This window comes from Micromys minutus (assembly GCF_963924665.1).
Source record: "Micromys minutus genome assembly, chromosome: 10".
NCBI lineage: Eukaryota > Metazoa > Chordata > Mammalia > Rodentia > Muridae > Micromys > Micromys minutus.
This window is the reverse complement of record NC_137979.1, coordinates 53545299-53567403: the sequence shown is the minus strand read 5'-3', so window position 1 is coordinate 53567403 and position 22105 is coordinate 53545299. Positions and strand designations below refer to the sequence as shown.

The following is a 22105-nucleotide window of genomic DNA, read 5'->3' as shown; positions in this document are numbered from 1 at the left end:
ATAATGGCATTATACTAACAAACCATTACATATAAAATATGGAACAGGAAGCTGTCTGAAACCCACTGTCGCCTCTCAGAGCAGCAGTGTTGCAGACAAATGTTTCTCCAATGGAAACATGATGGATTCTGGGCAATCCTCTGCGGAATTGTGGGGTGCAGTGCTGGCCCTACTTTAATATTTCAGTGTATACTAGATTAATGAGCTCTCAAATGTTGAGCCACCCAAGCCCAGTATTAACAACTACAAGACTTCTGGAGATAAGTTCAAAACATTTGCTAAAAACAAATAAATTCCAACCCGGAGAACAAGACCTTGAAGAGGGTTCATATTCTCGGTATGTCACCTGTCACCTGCCAGGTGACATTTGTGCCTTAAGGCTTTAGCTACTGCTGAAGTTGGTGATTCATGTCCCAGATCTCTGTAAAGTCGAAACCTTCCTTCTTGACACTGGGCCCTCTCTCTCATGAGCTTTACCAGGTCTGTGATGAACTTAACCAAATGTGGGCGAGCCTCTTCAACACCTTTGAGCTTAGAGGGGGAAAGGAGCCAAGAATGAGAGTCCGCACGAAAGAAACACTCTCCAAATTATTAAAAAGGCATTTTTTTATTATAAATACATTTTAGTTGTAGCAGTAAAATACATTTTGTGTTACCATGAATCTTTTAAAACAAAGGAACTTCACTGACAAGGATCACACCATTGACTCCTGGGCTCAAAAGAAAAAAAAAAAAAAAAAAGGAAAAGAAAAGAAAAAAGAAAAAAAAAGTGTCCTAAGGAAGTAGCATAAGCTAAGGGGACTCCAAAAACCAAGTTGGGGAAGAGGAAGGACAGAGAAAAGAAGAGCCTTGCTGGATAGCTTTGGGGGTTATCTTATGATACAAAAGAATCTTTACTTTTAAGAATAAACTCTTCAGGTATTAGAGCCTCTCAGGCGAGGCATGGGACACTGTAAGGGAACAGTCACTGTTATTACTTTTGCCATGGATTATGTTCAGTTAGATGCTGTGTGGTGCTAGTACAGTAAACGGACCAGGGTGGTTTTATATACAGCCTCCCTTACGAAGGCTTTTCCAATAGAAGACCCAGAGTGAGCCTCCTAAGTGACTGATCCTATACATAGCTGACCACATTTAGAGAATTGTATCTATTTTAAAAACATCAAGAAGAAAGATCCTGTATCACTGACAATTAGGACTCTTTAGGATGTGAACCCCATCAGCTTTAGAATTCTGAGAAAGTATTTGGACCATTCTACTCTCCCGGGATGCAACGATTACATATAACCAGTACCTTTATGGGTTTCAAAGAAGCAGGTCAGATGGCTGGCACAGAAGTCAGATACAGTACTTGATATACACGATGTCATACACATGGGTAGATAGGAGCAGGCGTGCTCCTGATACATGGAAATCAGGGACCCTTCCATGGGCGGAGGGGGGCGGTGTCGTTGAGAAACAATCTTAGGTACTACTGACACTGTGGGACTTCAACCTGGACAAAAGAGTCCCCCGACCTCCTGAAAGATACAAAGTGGTACCATGCAAGGCAAATCTCAAACAGACCAAAGTCCCTGCTAAGATGGGGTGCATAGAGGAGGCTGTGCCGAGCACACCAGCAACCCGCAGCTGGAGCTTCCTGGGCCCTTTCTGGAGGAAGCCCTGGGAGCTAAGAACTGTAAAGCTGTGTGTACTATGATGGTCACTGTGTGTTAAACTTCTACACCTACGCCGTTCTACCTTCTACTACCTTAAAAACAGGTTTGTTTTCTTGCTAGTAACTCAGTAAACTCAAAGCCAAACTAGAAACCAGAAAGCAGAGCCCAATACCCGCCACGCTGCAGCCCAGGCTGAACATTAAACACAACACGCAAATGTAAAAATACCCGAAGACCTGTCAGGTTTCTTATGTGGTATTCAGTTTCTCAAACATATCATGTTCATCCGTGTCTGCTCTGACTTGGGAGTCACTCATGCTATGGAGGTGGTGTGTTCCCCTCAACTCTTCCACAGACATAGTCTTCAAGGTAGCTAGGGAATCCGAGACAACTGCTTCTTTCCTGCCACATACAACACCCAGGCTCTTCCTAACACCTGCAGGCATGGCAGAGAACCCAAAAAAAAAAAAACTCTGTTAACCTGAGAAACATATAACACGAAGGTAAATCCTTTGCCCTCGCCCCAACACACATACCAAAGAAGAAGGAACTAAAAAAAAAAAAAAAAAAAAAAAAAACAGATTAAAAACTATAGGCTCCATCAATTGGGGACTATCTAATGTTTCTGATGCCCCAAGTCACTGCCACCGTAGGACCGGGACTCCTGCACTAAGAGCCTGGACTAGTGCAAGCACACTCTCAGGGCATCCGATGGCTTCTTTCCACAATTATGTCTCCGTGTGGAGGGATCGAGGTCGACTCTAAGCACAGCCCACAAACGCACAGCTTCCAAAGACAGCCAGGCTGCTGTGTCGCTAACAACAAACCTACTCTAAAAAAGAAAGCGCCCCTGCACCCTAGTGAGGAGGAGCGGCAGAGGCCCTAAAGGTAGAGAGAGCTCTTTCCATGAGCGAACGGGCCACTTGAGGTGCCAGGATGAATAAAATAGCCCAAGAGTAAAGAGATGACCACCCCACTCTCTCTAGACCAGAGGTCTTCAAAGTGCGCTTCCTGGACGGCTGCGGCGGCCGCCCTGACAGTGGGTCCAGCAACCTGTATTTCAACAACCAGTCCAGGGGAAACTGAGGCCAGCTTCAGCCTCATAATCACTTTTATTTCTTTTTTCTTTTTCCCTTGATCTTGCTCACGATTCTAGAATCTTAAAATATGATAGTTTGTAAATAGTATGTAATTTGCCACCCTCATCCCCTTCAGTTTCAAACATTAAAATAGTAAAACAATTATTCCATAAAAATCAAATTTTTCTTAAAAGGTAATATTGATTTCCCCTCCCACACATCATTCTAAGGCAGGCAACCACATGCTAGCATACTAAATAAAGTACGGAAGAGACCTCGGATGAGGTAGAAATAGCCAAAAAGACCCGCCCCCCCTCAAAAAAAAAAACATACCAAAAATCTTATAATATTGTTTAATGAACTCATAGAATCATATAAAACTTACTATGCTTTATGTTTAATATTTGTATCAAAATAAAATCTCTCTGTTGAAACAAATTGCAAGTAAAGTCTGGTCTACCACTCCGATTGCTGAAGCTATAGGACCCGTGGGCTTTCTCTTGAAACTCATTTCAGAAGCTTCAGGCTTACCACTGGATAAATGGGCTAGAATATAACCACAGGTCACAAGTCTAAGTCTAGGGTCTTCTATTATGTACCTCCCTTACAGAAAAAATTTTAAGTAGATATTTTCAGTAGGTTCAAAATATCTGAATATTACACTAAAACTTAAAAAAAGTTGTTTGACCTGATATTCTAGCTTAGAGTTGATGATATGACGTCATTCTCTGATGTTTTATTAGGATGTGAAACTTTATTAAAAACCCCCCTCCTTCCGTGGTCTTGGAGTTGCTAATTAAACAGGGATAAAAGTGGCAAGGGTGAACTTAGTGGCCTCACGGTCAAGTTGCAGAGGGAAATGTGAGAGACTGATGTGGCGGATACTCTGAAGACCTATATGACAAGGACTCTGGGTACCATGATTCGAAGGACATGCCAAGTGATGCCCTGAAGAAGGAAGACAAGCTGAAACATCAATTGCCTTTTCTCTAACTTCTGGGCAGTCTGAACACGGATAAGATGACATGTCAGATCTACCAAGACACCTGTACCCAGAAGTATGCAGACACATAAGACGATTAGAAGCATGGTTTCCAAGCATTAAGGGACAGGCAAGGAAAAAGAACAAACAGTATCTACTTACTGAGAAAAGACAAGTTTAACTGTGAAGAGGTGGAGAGGGGAGTGGGGGGGATGGACAGCCTAGATAATATTTTAAAGCTGTAATTCATATGTTTTACTATATGGGAACTTTTAATCCTACATTCTTATAGAATTTTTCTATTAATAAAACTCTCCACTATGCAATGGTTCTTTCGCTCCTGGGCATTTCCTTAAAAAAAAAATTAACTAGTTCAGGAGACCTAACTTTTCCCATGACAACCATCGGAATACTCAGATTTTCCCTAAAACTGCCCTCAACACCCTGACTCATAGTCACGGTGGCTAGAGATGCATTCTTTTATGTTTTCAACTTTGCTCTCAAAATGAAACACACCAAACTTAGAACCATCAACTACACTACGGCACCACTGACACAAGACATGAATTCAAGGTTAAAAAGACATGGTTAGCTTCCTCAGTACTTCAATGCCCTCAGAAAAAGGAAAACCTCTTCAATAAACAGGCTCTAGAGACTGCCATGTTTAATTGGGTAGTGCTTATTCCGTGAGCTTTCCGCTTATTTTACTCGCCCTGAAGCTCTCTGGACAGAAAAGACCAGTTGATGCATAGATCAGACCTGAATTCATCCTAGAATCCTGATTAGAATAAAACAAAAGAAAAATAATCCACAGTGGACAATTTTGTTCCCTCACACAAGATGACCCAGACAGGGAGCATGTCTGTGTGAAGACAGGAAGGCTGAAATCCCTAGTCTCAATGATCAATAATTAACCACTGACTGGTCAGGGACAAGATATTGTGACTAGTAGTGGCAGAACCAGGATGGCCTGCTTTGAAAAACACACCAGAAAATATCTATGATAAGGTGAATGAGGTTTGTCAAATCTCATCAGGAATTTATTTTAGGTCAAGAGGGGAAGGGGGGGACAAACTCAGTGTGAATACTCCGAATTATCACCTAAAAAAACTAGAAGAGAAAGGAAAGAAAAAAAAGAGAGAGAGAAGGAGGAGGAAACACCTCAAGTTGTACTGTGATGGCTAAAGCCAGTACTGGCAAGGATGAGGAAATGCCTCCTATAGAAAAGGACAAAGAAATGAGAAAAATCATAAAAATAACCTCAGGAGAAAAGGGCATCACAGACCTATCAAGTTTTCTTTACCAAAAAAAAAAAAAAAAAAAAAAAAAAACAGGGAGGGTGTGCTTATGTATGTAAACAAACACACACACACATATGTACATATGTTCCATCTGAACTCTAAAGCTGAAACTAATGAAAGACGTGAGCTATTTCTGTGAAGCCAACTAATCCTGCCAATGCTAGCGGAGTAGCTGCAAAGAGCAGCAAGCGAGGGCGTGAGCCAGCCATGACTCTCTGGTAAGGTCTGCTACTGACTGTTACAAGGTGTGAGGCATATGTAACGGGCTCCTTGGAGCCTGGATGGGAAGACAGGAGTGATGCTGGGAAGGACGGAGCCGGGTTAAAGTAAGCACTCTAACCAGAACGTGAAGCCACAGAAGCAAACCCTCAGCTAGCTGCAGAAACAAGGAAGAGATGGGAACACTCCGACATTTGCAACTGGGTGGTCAAGTAGTAAGTAGCTAGTGTCCTTTCTTAGACGTAACCACATTGAGAGTGTCACTGCAAACTTGACGGGTCCCTCATCCAGAGGGTCCGACCCTCAGTGTTTTACGTTAAGATGATAGGGTGCACACATAACTTTAACTAAATATAAATAATTTTTTAAAACTGATATTTTTTTTAAAGGTTCAAGTATGAAAAACAGAAAAGTAGGCAATGATCTCCTGGCGAGAGGTGGCCCAAAAGCTGACAGTATAATTCTGTCTGAATTAACAAATGGCTCTGAACTCTTGCCCAGCATGTACATAGACAGCCTTATCACGGGTGAGTCCTACTTCTCACTTGGGCAGAGTTAGAAAGCAGAGCCCAGTGGCAAAAGTTGTCTCATTCTGCCTGAAACATGCCAGCCTGTGATGGTGTCATGTCACACAGAGTGTGGTGTCCTGGCTTACCGGATCCCTGTCCCTGATGTGATCTGTATTATCCATGAACACAACTTTAGTCTGTGGGTCCACATCTGGCAGCTCAAGAGAGGCGTATAGCCCGAGACAGGAAGCGAGGCCAGAAGCACAAAGGCAGAACTGAATCTGAGAGGCTGTATCATCGGTCCCCGGGTTTGCTACCCCTTAACCAATGCAGCCTTTAATCCCACACTGTGTGAAGTTACAGGAGGCCACGGAGGGCTGACATAGGCTAACCTCTAGTCACACAGACTAATTCTGCTGGCCCCTTGCCACTTCCAACCTATCTTAAAATGTTCTATCAAAAAGTCTTCCAGAAAACCATGCTTGAGTGATCTTCAGGAAAGTAGGGCTCTTTTGAAATATTCCCTGGCCTCATCTGAGTTTAAAAAAAAAAAAGATATATTGTAGTCTCAAGATTTCTCAGAAATATAAAATTAGAGCTACAGAATAGGAAATGAGAAAGGACATTCATTGTTTCAGATGTGTTAAAGAACACATGAAGAGAACAGCCTCTTCCTTCAACGTTCATTCAAAACAACTGGCAGGCTGTGGACCTCTGCAAACAGCTGCTTAAATGTCTTATTTCTAATGAGTCCAAGGGGGAATTTCAGAAGACTCAAAAGATCTGAAACATACCCTAGATTTTGATCAAATTTTTGACAGTGTTTTTCGCTAATGATATCCCTCAAACAATTAGAAAAATCTTAGAATTGCCATATGTAATGTCCTATCTTAATGTAAACATCAAATAAGGTACCAAAACTTTGACTGGAGAGAAAGGAGCCCTAAGCTTTAGTCGGCACAGGCCTTCCTGCCCTGGAGGGGGCAGGATACAAACACACATGCAGAGTGAGAGAGACAGACTTTCACTAAGTTCACGCAGTTTTAAAGAGTTCTCAAGTCTACTAAGCACCAACAGTCCTAAAAGTGCTTGAGCTTCATGATTTGTTTAAAAAAAAAACAAAAAAACCAGCACTCTCAACTCACTGTGAAAACCAGCCTTGCTTGTTAAAAACAAGACAAACAGAACTGACTATGCCACTGGGGCTTGCTTTGCTTTCCCCCCCACCCCTCTTTTTTCACATTTCAAAGCCCAGTGGCATGCAGAATACTAGGGTAAAGAAGGCCTTGACCTCCACCCTATGCTGACGGAGAGAACAGCATGTCACAGATAATCTAAAACTCTGAAAGTTTTAGAGCACAGCATCCTGTCATTTAAAAAAAAAAAAAGATAAGGGATTTAGAAGATGCTGCCCCTTTATTTAAAAAAAAAAAAAAAAAAAAAAAAAAAAACTTTAACTGAATTTAAGCAAAAATAACATACATTTGTACATCAACTGGCCATTTCTGGTACAGAAACCCAGCATGTGGTAATATTATTGAATAAATGTAAATGCTACTTAACAATTTTTTAAATACATTTTAGACAAACTTTTTTTTCTTTTTCTTTTTTTTATAGTTGCACAGTTAACCTCTTAGCTGCTAGCTTGATGCAAACATGTAACAATACACAAATTTAAAAATATTTTTATTCTACATAAAAGCTGTCAAAATTCTGACTCACATCAAAAATGCAAAATAATGGAATATACGTTTAAACGTAGGCGCAGGTCTAGCAGCAAGGGGTCTGAGAGCGCAGTGAACGTTATGGAGGCCGCACGCAGACAGAGCCACCACCCCAATCCTGCAGACTAAACAGGAACTGCACATTCTCTGAGAGCGAGAGCGGGGTCACTTGAAGTAGGAGTAGAAGCCATTGCTGCCTGGGCTGCTGCCCAAGCTGAGCTCCTGGAACAGGGACAGCGGGTCGCTGCCCTTCTTAGCCTGCTCGGGCGGCGGCCTGGGCTTGGGCGGGGCCCGCAGCGCACTGGCATAGGACATGGCGGGCTTGCTCCCTGCCGGGCTCTGCTGGCTGCTGTTGGCAGACTCTGCAATCTGCTTGTTGGGCATAAGGGGTGGGAACTGGCCGAGGTGCTGCAGCACCGAGTAGTTGAAGGAACTGGACACCTCCCCGCTGTCGGGCTTCAGCTGATCCTCAGGGGGTTTGACAGTCTTGGGTGGAGCTACAAGCAGAGAACAGCAACAGGTTTAACCAGAGGTGCAGCCTGCGCACGCACGCACGCACGCACGCACGCACGCACGCACGCACGCACGGGCTCCTCCATCTCCAGGAGCAAAAGTGCAAGGGCAGTTTAGTGCAAGAGTACAAGACCTGAAACCACATACACTTTAAACCCCACTCTTGAAGAAACACCAAAAAAGAACACCCATGCCCCTTAGGAGCAGCAAATACATTAAAACCACAAGTCAAGAAGGGTGGGAAGGTGTGCTGCCAGATAAAGACTCAATTTTCTGCCTGGGCGGTTAGGTTACTGTGAACCAAAACATGCCTGTATCTGAGTAATGTGCTGTTCACGCTCCACACTCAAACGTGGTCCAGTGGCACCAGGGTCCACTTGTTACATCCAGTCTCCTTTCTAGTAACACATTTGCATTGAAGCATCTTAGGTTTTTCCCAAGAAGATCTTGCTATGTAGCTCAGGCTGGCTTTGAACTTTTGATCCTCAGCCTGCCTTGTGCAGGGGGTGCAGGTGTGCACCAACCCACCACCTAGCTCTTATATTCTACCTGAACATGGATTAATGAGAGGGGAGAAACAGAGCTAAACATCACATTTTCTACCACCTGACTTTCCAGGTCTTTAAAACTTGGTCCTAGTGTTAACATTGATCAACACTTAGCTTGTTTCCAATCTTTTGAAATTTAAATAACACTGTATTGAGATTGTGTGTGTGAGAGAGAGAGAGAGAGAGAGAGAGAGAGAGAGAGAGAGAGAGAGAGAGCGCACCCACGCACCCTTGCAAGAACACAGAGGGCTTTTGAGCAATTCAAATGTGGGCAGGACTGATAGGAAACTGCCCCATATGTGTTCAGGTGCTGAGGAGTAAAAATCACAGCTTTCTGGAAACTCACCCATTCATCTTACCTATTAACTCTCTGGGCTGACATGTCCTACTGGATCCATTGCATGGAATGTTCTGGTAGGGGGCCGATGAGGTGGTGTTGGCCCAGGACTCTGGGGCCGGGAAGCTGAACGCAGGCGGGTTGCTGTGGTCCTGCGGTTCTTTGCCCTGAGCCAGGCTGTCTTGGGGAGTGTTTGCCTCTTCCACACAAGGCTGGGCTGAGCTAGATGAGATTCTTCTTTGGTACAAGGGCCGACCAGGTCCTCTGGGCTCATACTACATAAAAGAAAAAGAAGTTTGGGAAGTCAGGCCGCCTACTCCCACATCCAACATCACCTTCAGAACCACAGTGATCTAACCCCACAAAACAAAGGCAGATTCTCTCTTGTGTAGTATAATACCTCCTCCTCTTCACCTTCTCCCATTTAAATAAAATGCACTCCAACATGGTGTCAAGAAACCTGGGTCTGACATTCATCTCTGGACTGTCCCTTCCTATGCAGTCCCGTGGTACCACATGCCAGTCTGTGGGCTCCTGTACAAACCAGTTGTCTTTGGTTATAAAGTCATAGGGTTATTCTGGAGAACAGCAGCATGGGATATGGGTTGGAAGCAAGCCAGCTGAACCACAGCTCTAGGAAAGAGCTGCTAATAAGACTCATCTTCTGGACTGTTCCAGCTTCAGCCCTGCTGGTAAGACCTGGTTCCTCCCATCTTGCATAAGCATTCCTGACTGGGCCATATTCCTCACAGGTGGTCAGCTGATACACAATACTTATTACTTTTTCCAAAATACTATTTTCATATGTTTTAAACCAATTAGCGTTATGTATTTTCTTTCTAAATTTCCTAAGACTATGCAAGCACAATTCTCTTGCCCTTTGATAAGGGCTAGCAGCTCCCCAGTTTCTTCTTGCCTACTTGTGGTGGGTACTGGGTATCACCCGCTCCAACAGCAGGCAGTACAGAATCCTGGTGCAGACCAGCCCGGCTAGAGCCTAGCCAGTGGCACTAGACATCAGGCCTTGTCTTACGCCTGCAAACATTACCTTGGAAAAACTGGCCTAACCGCAGTGTGTTCCCCTGCAACACTCATGTCCTCTTGAGGTTGTAGAGAGAACTGAAATACTCTAGGAACATAGGGTGTTTAGGTTGACTCCTGGTGCATGTTAAGAGCAACTGTGATATCATTGTTTTACTGTAAAATAAAAGACCTACATCTGATCACAACAACACATGGCTTTTAATTGTCCCACCTTCCCCCCTAGTAATCGAAAAACTTCAGCTTAGGTTCAATTATGATTCAGACACATCTTTCAAGGGCAGGGCCACCAGAGAGCACTGCGGGACCCCAGCATCAGTCCAAGGACAGAGGGAGTGGGGGTAAACCCGGAACCAAACCCCACTAGGACAGAAATCAAGGAGGCGACACTAAAGGGGCAGGAAAGGGTAGAGGAGAGCCTTTCTATCATCAGGGAGCTAGCTGTGACGCCAGACCACACGTGAACTTAGGAAAAGAAGTCATTGCCACCTAGCCAATTCCTGTCGCCTATGAATCTTATTTATGTCCTGATTCTCATTAGAACATCTACATTCACTTTTACTTTTATTCTTAGGACAAAGTTCTTTCTCTGAAGCTTAGACTGCGCTGCTTGGTGCTGAATTCAGGCAGCACATTAAATGATGCTCAGCAGGAGAGCCAACTGTCCCGGGCTGCGTGTGTTCTCCAGGCCAGACAACCCTCCAGTGACCGATCAAATGGTTTGTTCAGCCTTTTTTGTAACAAAGACAATTAGCTCTTGAAATGAAGATCAAGTGTTTTTTAATTGCCATACTGGGAATTCTGCCCTGTCGCTGTCTGTAGGGGATCACACTCTGGAGCCTTTATGTGTGAAAGCTAATGCACTAATGTTGGCCAGGGCCAAAAAAAAAAAAAAAAAAAAAAAAAAAAAAAAAGCAAGTTGTAAGAGCCCCATGACACAGAACCCTGCACATGGTCATAAAGACCTCAGCCAGGGACTTCAAAAGCCCTGTCTTTAATGGGCAGCTACGGCAGTAGTGTACACAACAGTAGACACAGGAACCATGAAGTTTCAGTGAGGGAAGGGGAATCAGAAAGTTACATACATGGAATAAAAGGGTGGGGAATCTATAGGCACAGCTGTCAAATACACAGGTGAGCATGTAGAAAAGCCATATTCATCTGTCCATCCTCAGAGGTAAGGTGGGTGGGGAAAGGCAGCAAACAGCAAGTGAGGATGGTTTATACACCAAATAAAGCTAAGGATACTCCTTCTTTCGGCCTCAGTTCCTAACTTTTCTTCCCTTGCACCACAGCCTGACTGCAGCCTCCCTCAGGTACTCCACCCTGCTGCCTTTTTCCTTCCTTCCTCCCCTCTCTCCTTCTTCTTCTCTTGTCAATCCCATCTTTCTTTCGAAGACAAGCCTCACCCATGCTTGTCTTGAGCACCGTGTTCCGGATGCTGGGGCTGTTGCTGTGCGCCACTTGACATAACTGCCTTAACCTCTCTCTGAGGCTCCGCATCGCCTCCTGTTGACTATGGCACTGGCTGCTGGATGTTTACACAGGCCTTTCAGGGGTTGCAAGTTTCTTCCTACTGTGTGTGAATATGTGTGGGTTGGTGGTAAGGAGGGTGGGTGGTGGGTTGTTTGATATGAGAATGTGATTTTCCCCAACAGTTGACACGGTATGTTCTATACTGATTTACTTTCAAATACTGCACCAGCCAGATAAGCTGCTCAGGGTCATGCTGTATTGTTCTCTTCATGCCCGGCTGAATTCAATCTGCTCTTCTGTTGAGGATAGCTCTCGCCATAGAAATCAGCCTATAGTTTTCTTCTTTGTGCTGTCTCTGTCTTGTCTTGGAAACAGTAATGGCGGCTACATGAAAATAAATTGGCAGATTTCCGTTCCATTCTCTGGCAATGACTGTAGTTAGTAGATTTTCTTCTTTACATATTTAGGGAAATTCAGTAGTGAAATAGCTCTGGCCTAGAGGGTTACTTATCTCTTTAACTGGTTTTTTAAAAAAAAAAAACATAAATTCAATTTTTAACAGGTACACGATCACTCCTATGACACTGATCTCATTGATGCTGAGTTTTGGAAAGTTTGAGGCTTTTGGAGAAGTGGCCATCTTACCTCCACTACTGAAGACTGTCTGCAAGCCTCCTATGACCATCCTTTGAGAGCCACCTCATCTGTGGTAACACCCTTGCTTTTGTTCCTGGTCAGTGGCCTCTTTTCAGTCTTCGGAAGGGGGGCACATTAATAACATCTGAACACAGACTAAAGCCCATTGGCTGAGAGAGAAGGGGGCACTCAGAAGAACAGACATGGCCGAAAATCATGGGTCACAGCCCACCATTTTCTAACGGGAAGACACAGTTCCAGCTCTGCACCTGCTCCTCCCTAGACACCTAGGGAGCCCCTGATTAGCAATCAGTGTGAGAAACTCCTTTTCTCCATGTCCCACATAATTTTCTATCTTTCTGTTCTGCCTCAATCCTCCCTGAGACTCTGGGTCCTCAGTCTTAAGGTTGCAGAAGGCTAATACCCCATTTTCTATAATTTCTACAATTTAACAGTCATTGACCCTACCTACTCAAGGACCAGAATTCTAGCCTGCCTACACTAACATGTAGACATGATACAGTTTGAGCAAAACACTGGAATAGCATCATTTCAAGTGACTCAACAATGCTTCAGACAAATACCAGACAAGACCCCAAGATATCAGCATTTGTGGAGACAGATGAGGCACAGCTTCCTACTGGAAACCCCTGAGAAGCCCCCCAGACCTTTACAGCTTTCAGCTCACAGATTTACAGGAATCAAAACAGCAAAGAGTTTCAGCACTAGCCAGCGGTGTGCAGGAGGTTCAGTAATGACATCTAGATCTTGGTTAGGCAGGCAGAATGAGAGAGAGGAGCATGCAGGAGTTAGACCCTCACTATTCTTACTACATGCTATCTATATCCCCTTTACAAAGAACCAACTATGGGTTTCACGGACTCCCTCTTCTCTAGTGTTCTCTGCAGTACTGAATCTCTTCATCAGTCTCATTTCCTGGCGTTTATCTTGCTCTTCTTTTTACAGTTTCTTAAGATGGAGGCTTAGGATTCTCATCTGACATCTTGTTTCTTTTCTACTTCAAGCATCACACATTCTCTCTGATGTTGCTGTGGCAGCAATACATGAATTCAGACGTGCTGCATTCTCACTTTCTAACACACAATAAGCCATTGATCTGCATTATACACAGACATCTGGAAAACAGGAGCCAGAATGAGATTCTTAAAAGATTAGAGTCCAGATACAGAATGAGATATCAGCATAACTACAATACGCTGAAAATTCAAATTCATAATGATGCTTGATTCAAAATGATATTCAAAGTGAAAACAAGAAGAAAAAGGCCTCAACAGCCATCCTTGAATCCTGCTAACACACTGATTGCTAGCCTAAAATTGAATACAGGACAAAAAATTATTTATCTGCCTTTTCCATATAGACTGTATTTTAGTATTTAGTATTTTATCATAGTCAATGTTCTTCATATAGAAAAAGTAAATACAGAAGAAAAAATTTAAAACTTTTAAAATACTACTCGGCAACTCTAATGAAACAAAAGACTAAGGCCACAGCCATCAACAGCTGCTAACCAAGAAAGTTATTGGGAACTACTACAAGCAGTGGGTCAACTGGTACCTGGCACCTTTCCATCCTCAGTGGGAGCGACTACACATCACGTGCACTTTCTTCCACTTGCATATGAATATGCACATTCACTGAAAACAACCCGTATTATATTTGGCTTGGTAATTTCTCATGTCATAGACAGAAGCTGAAGAAATGACTCAGCAGTTAGGTACACATAATGCTCTTGCAAAGGACCTGGGTTGAGTTCCCAGTACCCACATGGTATCTGACAATCAATCACTCATGACTCAGTTCCAAGGGATCTGGCAGTCTCTTCTGGCCTCTGTGGGCACCAGGCATGCACACTTACATGCATGCATGCAAGCAAAACACTATGTACATACAATAAAAATAAATCTCTTTTAATTAGATAACTTTCTGTATCATGAAAACTCTTAGAACCTGATATTTAATAACTGATCATTCATTTAAATGAATCTTTTCGTTTTCTCACTGTTTGAAGAAGAAACTTCTAACTATGGAGCACTTTCAGACTCCAATAACATTTTAATTTCAGTTCCCACAAGGTTATCATCTTACATTTGAAGTAACAGACCTACAGTTTGGTACGAAGATACCTAAAGAAAGAAAGTGGAGTGAAGGGATTACAGCGTGACAGACAAGGACTGAAGTAAGTGAAAACTGATGCCCAAAAGTGCTTTTCAAAATATTAACTTAGTTTTCTTACAAATATAAAGCAAAATAAAACAACAAACCCTAGTGGTATGCATGGACTAGGTATTGCAATTGTAGTCTAAAAACAAAGGCCTGTGGGTAATGGTCTGGATAGGAGGTAAAGTGCGTGCATACTATGTACAAAGTCCTGGGTGTAATGCTCAGCACAGGGTCAAGGAGCTGAGATGATTAAAATAATCCAGAATAATTGCTTAAATATTTTTTCTTAATGATGGAAAAAGTTTCCAGCCACTGAGCCTCTCCCACCAAAAAATTCCAATTAAAAATGCAATAGACAAATAGATTTTAAAAAATAATAATTCTCCCAAGTAGGAAATATAAGCATTTTAAAATATGACAAGGGAAAAAAAGAGAATTGGAGAATCCTAGACATCCAGCATCCTTACTAACAGAAGTCTCAGAAGGATTGACAGGGAAAGAGCAGGATGAAGATTAGCAAAGATGAAATGACTTCAGGTGCCTGAGGCTCGTCTGTGACCTGGGATGCTGTGTCTCACGACTGGCAGGAAGGTCTGTGAAATAAACGGCTGTGCCTCTCTGAGCCAGAGCTCTTATCAGCTTGGCTCCACATAAAGAGAAGCACCTTGTGAGAAGCCCCTCTCAGGAAAGGACACTTGGTGTTTGCCAACAGTGAGCCATGGAGGACACACTCAAACCAAGATGGCAGATGGCACTTCAGCTAAGAGAAGTCTGTGTGCATCGCTGGGGCATCCTGGGGCCTCAGCTTTACTCATGTTCAGTGTGGACACCTGGACCATCGAAACACCTCCTACAAGGAGACAGAGTCAGTCTGAGTAAGATATGGAACAGTTCAGGAGATCCTTCACCTTCGGAGCAATGTCCTTTCTCTCTGAAGGATCAAAATGACCACAATTAAGATTTTCAGCTTTTCAAAAGAAAAACATCAGAGAACTTTTGCTCAGCTCTTAGTACTGGAAAATAAACTGTTTATTGTTAATTTCTGAGCTTTGAGGTTCAGAGTTAGTCATCTGAAAATCCAAACATTCAGTAGCTAGAATGAGATGAATTTCCAGAGTGGAATAATTGCTCCTTCCACCCCCACAAAAAGGGAGAAATTTAGGTGGCTAAAAATATAACTCTTTGTCCCATGAAAATGTGCTTTCCTCCAGTATCCAGTTCTGAGAGCTGGTCACTGCTCCCTTCACTTTCCTGCTAAGCACGAGTCTCCACTTCATTAATAATGACCCCAGACAGGATCCACATCTTTGTGCCTCAGTCTCCTTTAAAAATAAGTTCCCAGGAGCTGTTGAGATGGCTCAGTGGTAAAGGTTCCTGACAAGTCTGGCAACACCAAGGATGATTCTGGCAGGTTGTCCTCCACTCCACACACAACACACACAAATAAAATAAATAAGGACAATAGTGAGTTGCCAGGTCTGTTGGCACAAGTCTGTTATCCCAGTTATTCATGAGACTGAGGCAGGAGGATGGAGAGTTCAATTTCAGTTTGACTATAAACACCAAGCCCCAGGCTGGCCTTTGTGATACAGTGAGACTCTGTCTTCCGTGAAAACAAACGCAGCTGGGACAGAGCTCAGGAAGTAGCTCTTGGTCTAGTGTGCTTGAGGGTCTAGCTTCAATCCCCACCACTCAATAATGACAATTATAAACAGGGAATTAAAGTAAGTGTTCCTGGGGACAGAGGGGAGGCTCAGCGATAAGGAGCACTTGCTGCTCTTCCAGAGAACAGGGTTCAGTTTCCAGCATCCATACTGCAGCTCACTACTGTCCACAACTCCAGTTCCAATACCCTCTTCTGGATTCCTTAGGCACCATGCACACACATGTTGCACATACATACACACAGGCAACCATTCACAAACACAAAATATTTTTTAAAAATCCTCCCTGTTGAACTATGACATTATGTCACCAAACATATAATCAGTACTTTAAATTTTTACTGTCAGTATTTCTTTATAAATATTAAACTGTAATACTAACATTTCGAAAACATATGAATTATGAACTATAGCTAATATAGGAACTATATGTAAGAAAATTACTAAATTTGTGTACAGATTTGTACTAATATAGTTGTCAATTTAAGTAAAATGCCTAGCTTGCTTGCTTGCTACTCTAAGGCAGATCTGTAATGCTCTGGTTAGCAAATCCTTTCGTAGGGATGCATTTAAACAAACAACTGAGGGGAAGGATAGCATACTGGTGAAAACTTCTCTATTTATACGTATGCTCCCAAGGCCAATCACTAAGGTAAAGCTAAGTGCTCTAGTGGAAATCCCAACTCACATTACGGTGTCAGGAGCTTTAATTAAAGCCCAATGACTCATCTCAGTGATTAGCTTTAACAATTAGGCACGAAGAGCAGTCTAGTTTACTGATCTGTTGGTCACTATTCCTTGTTCTAAAAGGTTTACTAGACCCCATCCTTTACTGGGCCAACAAGACAACAGTACTTCCACCTGGTTACACAACACACATCACAAGCCATCAATGTGTACACTACAGTGAGAAGAGGGAAAATCTCCCAGTCCTCAGTCAAAATGACAGCTCTCCAGCATAACACTTGGTGACAAGGGGGACTCAGGAGCAAACATGGCTAGAGAACACAGTGAAATCCAAACTTACGAATGCCAAAACCGCAGGTGCTAGAGACAATATGCAAAAATGTTCAAAATAAGCAAGTTATTCAAAAGGCAGGATCTAAAACAAGAAGTATTTCAAGGCATAGTCATCTCTAACGCTGACTGACTAGAACGAGCAGCCCAGGAGCATCACTGTACCACCCAGTACCACCAGAACCGGGAACTGAGCAGTCTCACGCATGCTGAGCGAGTGCTCGACCACCAGCCAAACCCCTAGTCAGGATCCAATTCTCTAACGAGGCTTTTATGATAACATCATCACAGCAACAAAATGTGCAATTTCAGAAACCAGCTCTGACTGGTACAGTGACAATCTGGAGTGTTCTTCATTTTCTCCATTTATTTCTTTAATCAGACTATTTCAGAGTGAAGCACATCTGAGATGGGAAGCGCGCTTTGTGCCAGTGTCAGCACTGCGAGTCGGTGGTATCACAAGTTCCTAACTTGACAAATCTATGGCCACTTCAGGAGAATGAGGATTTGTCTTTCAAGACAAAATGTCCAGAAGGTTTAAAGGAGAAGCTTGAATTCATAACAATGAACTGAGCATGAGACAAAACAACATCCCAGGGAACCAGAAAAGACAACACCAGAGATTTTAAAGAGAAACACACAAAATCAACACTAGGGAGCAGAGAGAGGGGTTAACACATGGGTTTACAGTTAACACATGGGAGATCAGACTCTTTCCTAAAGGAGCAACTCAAAGTCCTTCTAAGGATAAAGTTCCTTCCAATTTAAGCTGTAAGTTTAATATACTTCAAATAGAAACCAAAAGGAGGCTTTGGAGGTATATATGGAAGAGAAAGAATTGGCAATGGTATTCTAAACTTCTCCTAGTAGGAAAGTCTCAAAATGGCCTCCTCCTCTTCTTCCACACAATATAGGAACCGGAAGAGATCAAAAGGGGCTTCACAAGACCTCCAGGTTCACAGTGTTGGTTACAGCACTAAGCCTCTGAATTGAGAGTGTCACTGGTACAGAACAGAGGCTGAAGGAGAAAAACAAGCACCAACTCCAGAAAAGTGACTTCACTACAGATACCCTGGAGAGTGGCTTCCTCCTCAGAGGCGAGGCCATACAGTCATTGTGCAAAAGGAACATTTTCACACATATCAAAATCAGCCTTCAAAAACAACCGTTCTGTGTACATGTGTAAGCATGCACAAGCACATGTGCTCCATGTGCACACAGGAGTCTGCAGAGGCCAGAGGAGGGTGTCTTGTCCTCTGGAGCTCCAGTTCAAGGCAGGTGTGAGCCACAGTGGGTGCTAGGCACAGAACCTGGTCCTCTGCAAGAACAGTTAATGCCTTTTTAACCACTAGCCATGCGTCCAGCCTGGAAATACTTTTAATGTGGCACCAAAACTCACTATGTGTAGAGCCCTTGGAGGGCAACTAGAGTTCTGCTGATGGCATTTGCTATTCATCAAAACGAGAGCACAATACAATGCTATGCCACAATCTCTTGTTTAAAGAGAATGCTATGTCTAGTTAGTTAGAGGTGAGGCTCCAACTAGTGAAGGAACAAAGACAGACCTCCACTCAAGGTAACCGTCGGCTAACGTCTACACTTCCATCCCATGAGATTAATCTGCCAAGGTTTCTGGGAATAAAAGAATCCACAGTAGGGAAGAAAGCAACTTTCTTTTGAATTGTTAAAGTTAAAGAAATTGCTTTAAATGGTTGGAAATAAACAGTGAGAACATATGCTATTCATTGTGAGAAATGATTCATGCAAAATCGCTTTGAACACACAAAACTTACCCTAATACATTGAAAATGCCAAAAATCTACAATGTGGTAAAAGTAATGTTTTCCTTGTCAAAGAATTTTTTCAATTGCTACAACTTAGTCATCACTCACGAACCTGGTTAAGAAGCAAGATGACCAAGTGTTTTTTTGCAAAGCAAACGAAGTCAGTGACAAGTGAAGGCGCATATTTATAAATCACAGTGGCAGAGACCCAACACTGAAAGCATCAGAGTACAAAGAACTTAAATTCAAAAATCATGGACTACTTGAAAAGATCAGTGATTAAAGTAAATTTCTTCAGGATGAAGGCTTACGAGCAAGCATAAGCTATGAAGCCTGTGAGAACTGGACACAGTTCACACAACCATGTCAGGAGTGCACCCAGCAAGACACGTGAGGTGTCACACCTGGGACCAGGAACGTGGCTCAGTACTTCTCTTAAAAACAGCAAACGCTGTCAAGTGTATCAAACAACCCTTTGAGCAAAGAAACTAAACGCTTGCACCTTCTACGAGAACATTCAGTCACGAAAAACTAGAGAATTTCCTAAATACAAATTCTGTGGTATGGGTCATATTCTCTGTTCTCCAGCTCCGTGGCAGCCTTGAAAGTAAAGCCCTTTCTGCCAGGGGAGCAGAAGAGTATTCTCACAGAACTATGATCTGATCTGACTCTCCTCACGACCCATTGGAAGGATCTATTAGATGTTTGCTGGCTGTGGTGGCTCGAGCCTGTAATCCCAGAACTCAAGTAGGACAAATACCGATTCAAGGCCATCTTGAGCTGAGACCCTGTCTCAAAAAAAATGTTTAATTCATGGTTCATAATTGGCAGGTATTGGGGTGTATGCCTACAATCCAAGTGTGAAAGGCCAAGATCAGAGGACTTGAATACAAGACCAGTATACTGAGCCCTTGTCTCAGACAAACTAAAGTGTAACTTCATCCTGTTTTAAGAAAACACCTGTAACAATTAACTACCATTCTCTTTACACAGTCTGACTCTTAGTCCCTGTAAGCTAACGGGAACAGCTAGACAGTTAACAGTCTACACATTATACAATTGGGAAACTTGTTTTTTTTTTTTAAATATGCATGCATGTTTTGCCTGCAGATTTCCAAAGAATCTAGAAGCAGCATCAGCTCCCTTGACACTGGAGTTACAGAAGGTTGTGAGTCACCATGTGGGTGCTGGGAAGTGATCCCAGGTCTTCTGGAAGAGCACCCAGAGGTCTTCTATGCTGAGCCCCACGTTGGAAGTGTTAACCGCTGAAATCACTAAAAACTCCATAACACTGCTGCTGCTGTGTGTATCTGAGAGTCTCATGGTAAAAGCTGCATCTATATTCTGATACTCCCTTAGCCGCCGGCCTTATGCTAACTGACAAAATTTCTGGCATTTGGAAACTGGTCTGACTAGGTGCTTACTACTTCATACATAACATCCTACTAAAAGCCCAGAATGATAGAGGACTTAGAACTGTAACTCACTGGAAAAACTAGCACCTTTAAAAAAGTATTAGTTAGTAAGATCAACCAAATAAGAGATAAGGCACTGAGGTCCATCCATATCCTGAGATTAGAAAGGCCAACACTATTCTATAAATACAGAGCCCTTCAATATAAAACATGCCAAAACAATACTTTTAAGAGGCTTCACGTTTCAACAATATCACCTACAAACTCTGAAACAGCACAGAAAGATAGATGTTAAAATATTTTTCAGAAAAGATTTTTTAAAGATGCTCCTCTGTTTGGTGAAAACTCCTTTTATCAAGCAGGTAAACACGGTAAACAGGGACAGTGTCTGCTCACAGCCGGCTAACCCCACGGCAGAAGAGCACTGAACGCTCACCTCTTCTAGGCTGGGGAGCGAAGAAGAAGACACTGTGCGAGACGACAGTGGATGAAATGGCTCTTGACCAACAGCGTGTTGATGGTTCTGGATGTGTATGAAAGGGTTCTGCGGTGGCCTGGGAGGCAATGGAGGTAGGCCATAGGGAAAGCCCGGCCCTATTAAATGATTCTGCTGCAAGTTAGCAAAATTCCATGCTCCTTCCGGAGCCAGGTATTTCAGAGGAGGGGGGGCAATGTGTTCAGATGGCAACGAGTAAGGGGAGCCAAAGAGCTGAGGTGGGAGGCGCTGAGGGAATGCCGGGCTGTTGGCTACTTCGATGTCTCTGCTGTTGTCATTAAGGTTAGCAAAGTGGCTACTGTGGTCTGTGGAGGAAGGGGGAGACGCAGCCGCTGGTGGGCTTCTAGGCTGAACTTGTCTGTACTGCAGAAGTCTTGACTGGGGTGGTGGCATTTCAGCTGGCTCTCCAGTGTCACCTTGATCCCGATGGGACAGCTCTCTGAGTAAGTCTTGAAACCTACACGGAGACAGAGAGTATGAGGGAAGGCAAAGGAGAGTCCCCACTACATTAAGGAGAGCAGAGTCAACCATGAGTGTCATTTCTGCAAACCAAGTCACAGGACCTAATTAGGTTTGGCATTAATTAATCCAAAACCAAGTTCTGGCACCCAAGAGTTACTGAACTGGAGCTACTTAGGAAAGAGGTCAATTACCTAATTGCTTTTAGGTTTTTTGGTTTTTTTTAAACCTTTGAATGAAAAGATCCATTCTTCTCTCAACATGAAAACAGAAAGGGAAAGGGAGATAGCTCAGCAAATAAAGATGCTGGCCACCAAAATTTGGCAATTAAAGTTAAGCCCTTATAGACACACTATAGAAGAACCAACTCCCCATAGGCTGTCCTCTGATCCCACATTCACACACACACACACACACACACACACACACACACACAAACAGATGGATAGATAGATAAACAAAATTCAGTAAGAGGCTGGAGAGATGGCTCACCCGTTAAGAACATTTGCACTCTTACAGAGGTCTCAGCACCCAGGTGGTGGCTGACAGCCCCCTGTCAATTCTAAGCGAGCCAATGCCCTACTCTGGCTTCCTCGGGGACCAGACATGCACACAGTACACAGACCACACATGCAGGCAAAACACTCATACACAGAAATTAAAAAAAAAAAAAATCAATCAAAATAAAAAAGTGTGTACTTTAAAAATAGAAATTAATGTTAAAACAAAACAACAATGGGTGTTGTTCAGAGAGGATGAAGAAGCAGTTCATAGTAGTCAAATGATGCTGGCCACAAATGCAGTAAGTTAGGCATGAACCCTGAGATCACCTACAGATCCAGAAAGGTAGATATCTACCTGCTAGGTAGAAAGCTAATAAGATGTTTATACTTTTTAAGTTTTAACTACAAATTTATTTCTGTCCTTACTCTTTTATTTACTAAGTAAACAAACAAACAATAAAACACCCAACCCTGGTAACAGGGTTTTTTTTGTTTGTTTGTTTGTTTGTATAACAGATCATAAAGCAAAAGCTAGAGTTGTAGATCATCTAGACCCAGAT

General features: G+C 42.9%; 1 protein-coding gene across 1 annotated transcript in view; it reads right to left on the bottom strand.

Annotated features, from left to right (window-relative positions):
- Positions 1–7417: 7417 nt before the first annotated feature.
- Positions 7418–22105, bottom strand: part of HELZ (helicase with zinc finger) — a 125284-nt gene continuing 110596 nt past the window's right edge. Inside the window, exons 31-33 of the mRNA XM_080924534.1 lie at positions 20524–21040; positions 8893–9145; positions 7418–7969 (exon numbers count right to left, since the gene is read on the bottom strand). Coding sequence (XP_080780660.1) covers positions 7638–7969; positions 8893–9145; positions 20524–21040 — 1102 coding nt within the window. The 3' untranslated portion in view covers positions 7418–7637. The remainder of the gene's footprint in view (positions 7970–8892; positions 9146–20523; positions 21041–22105) is intronic.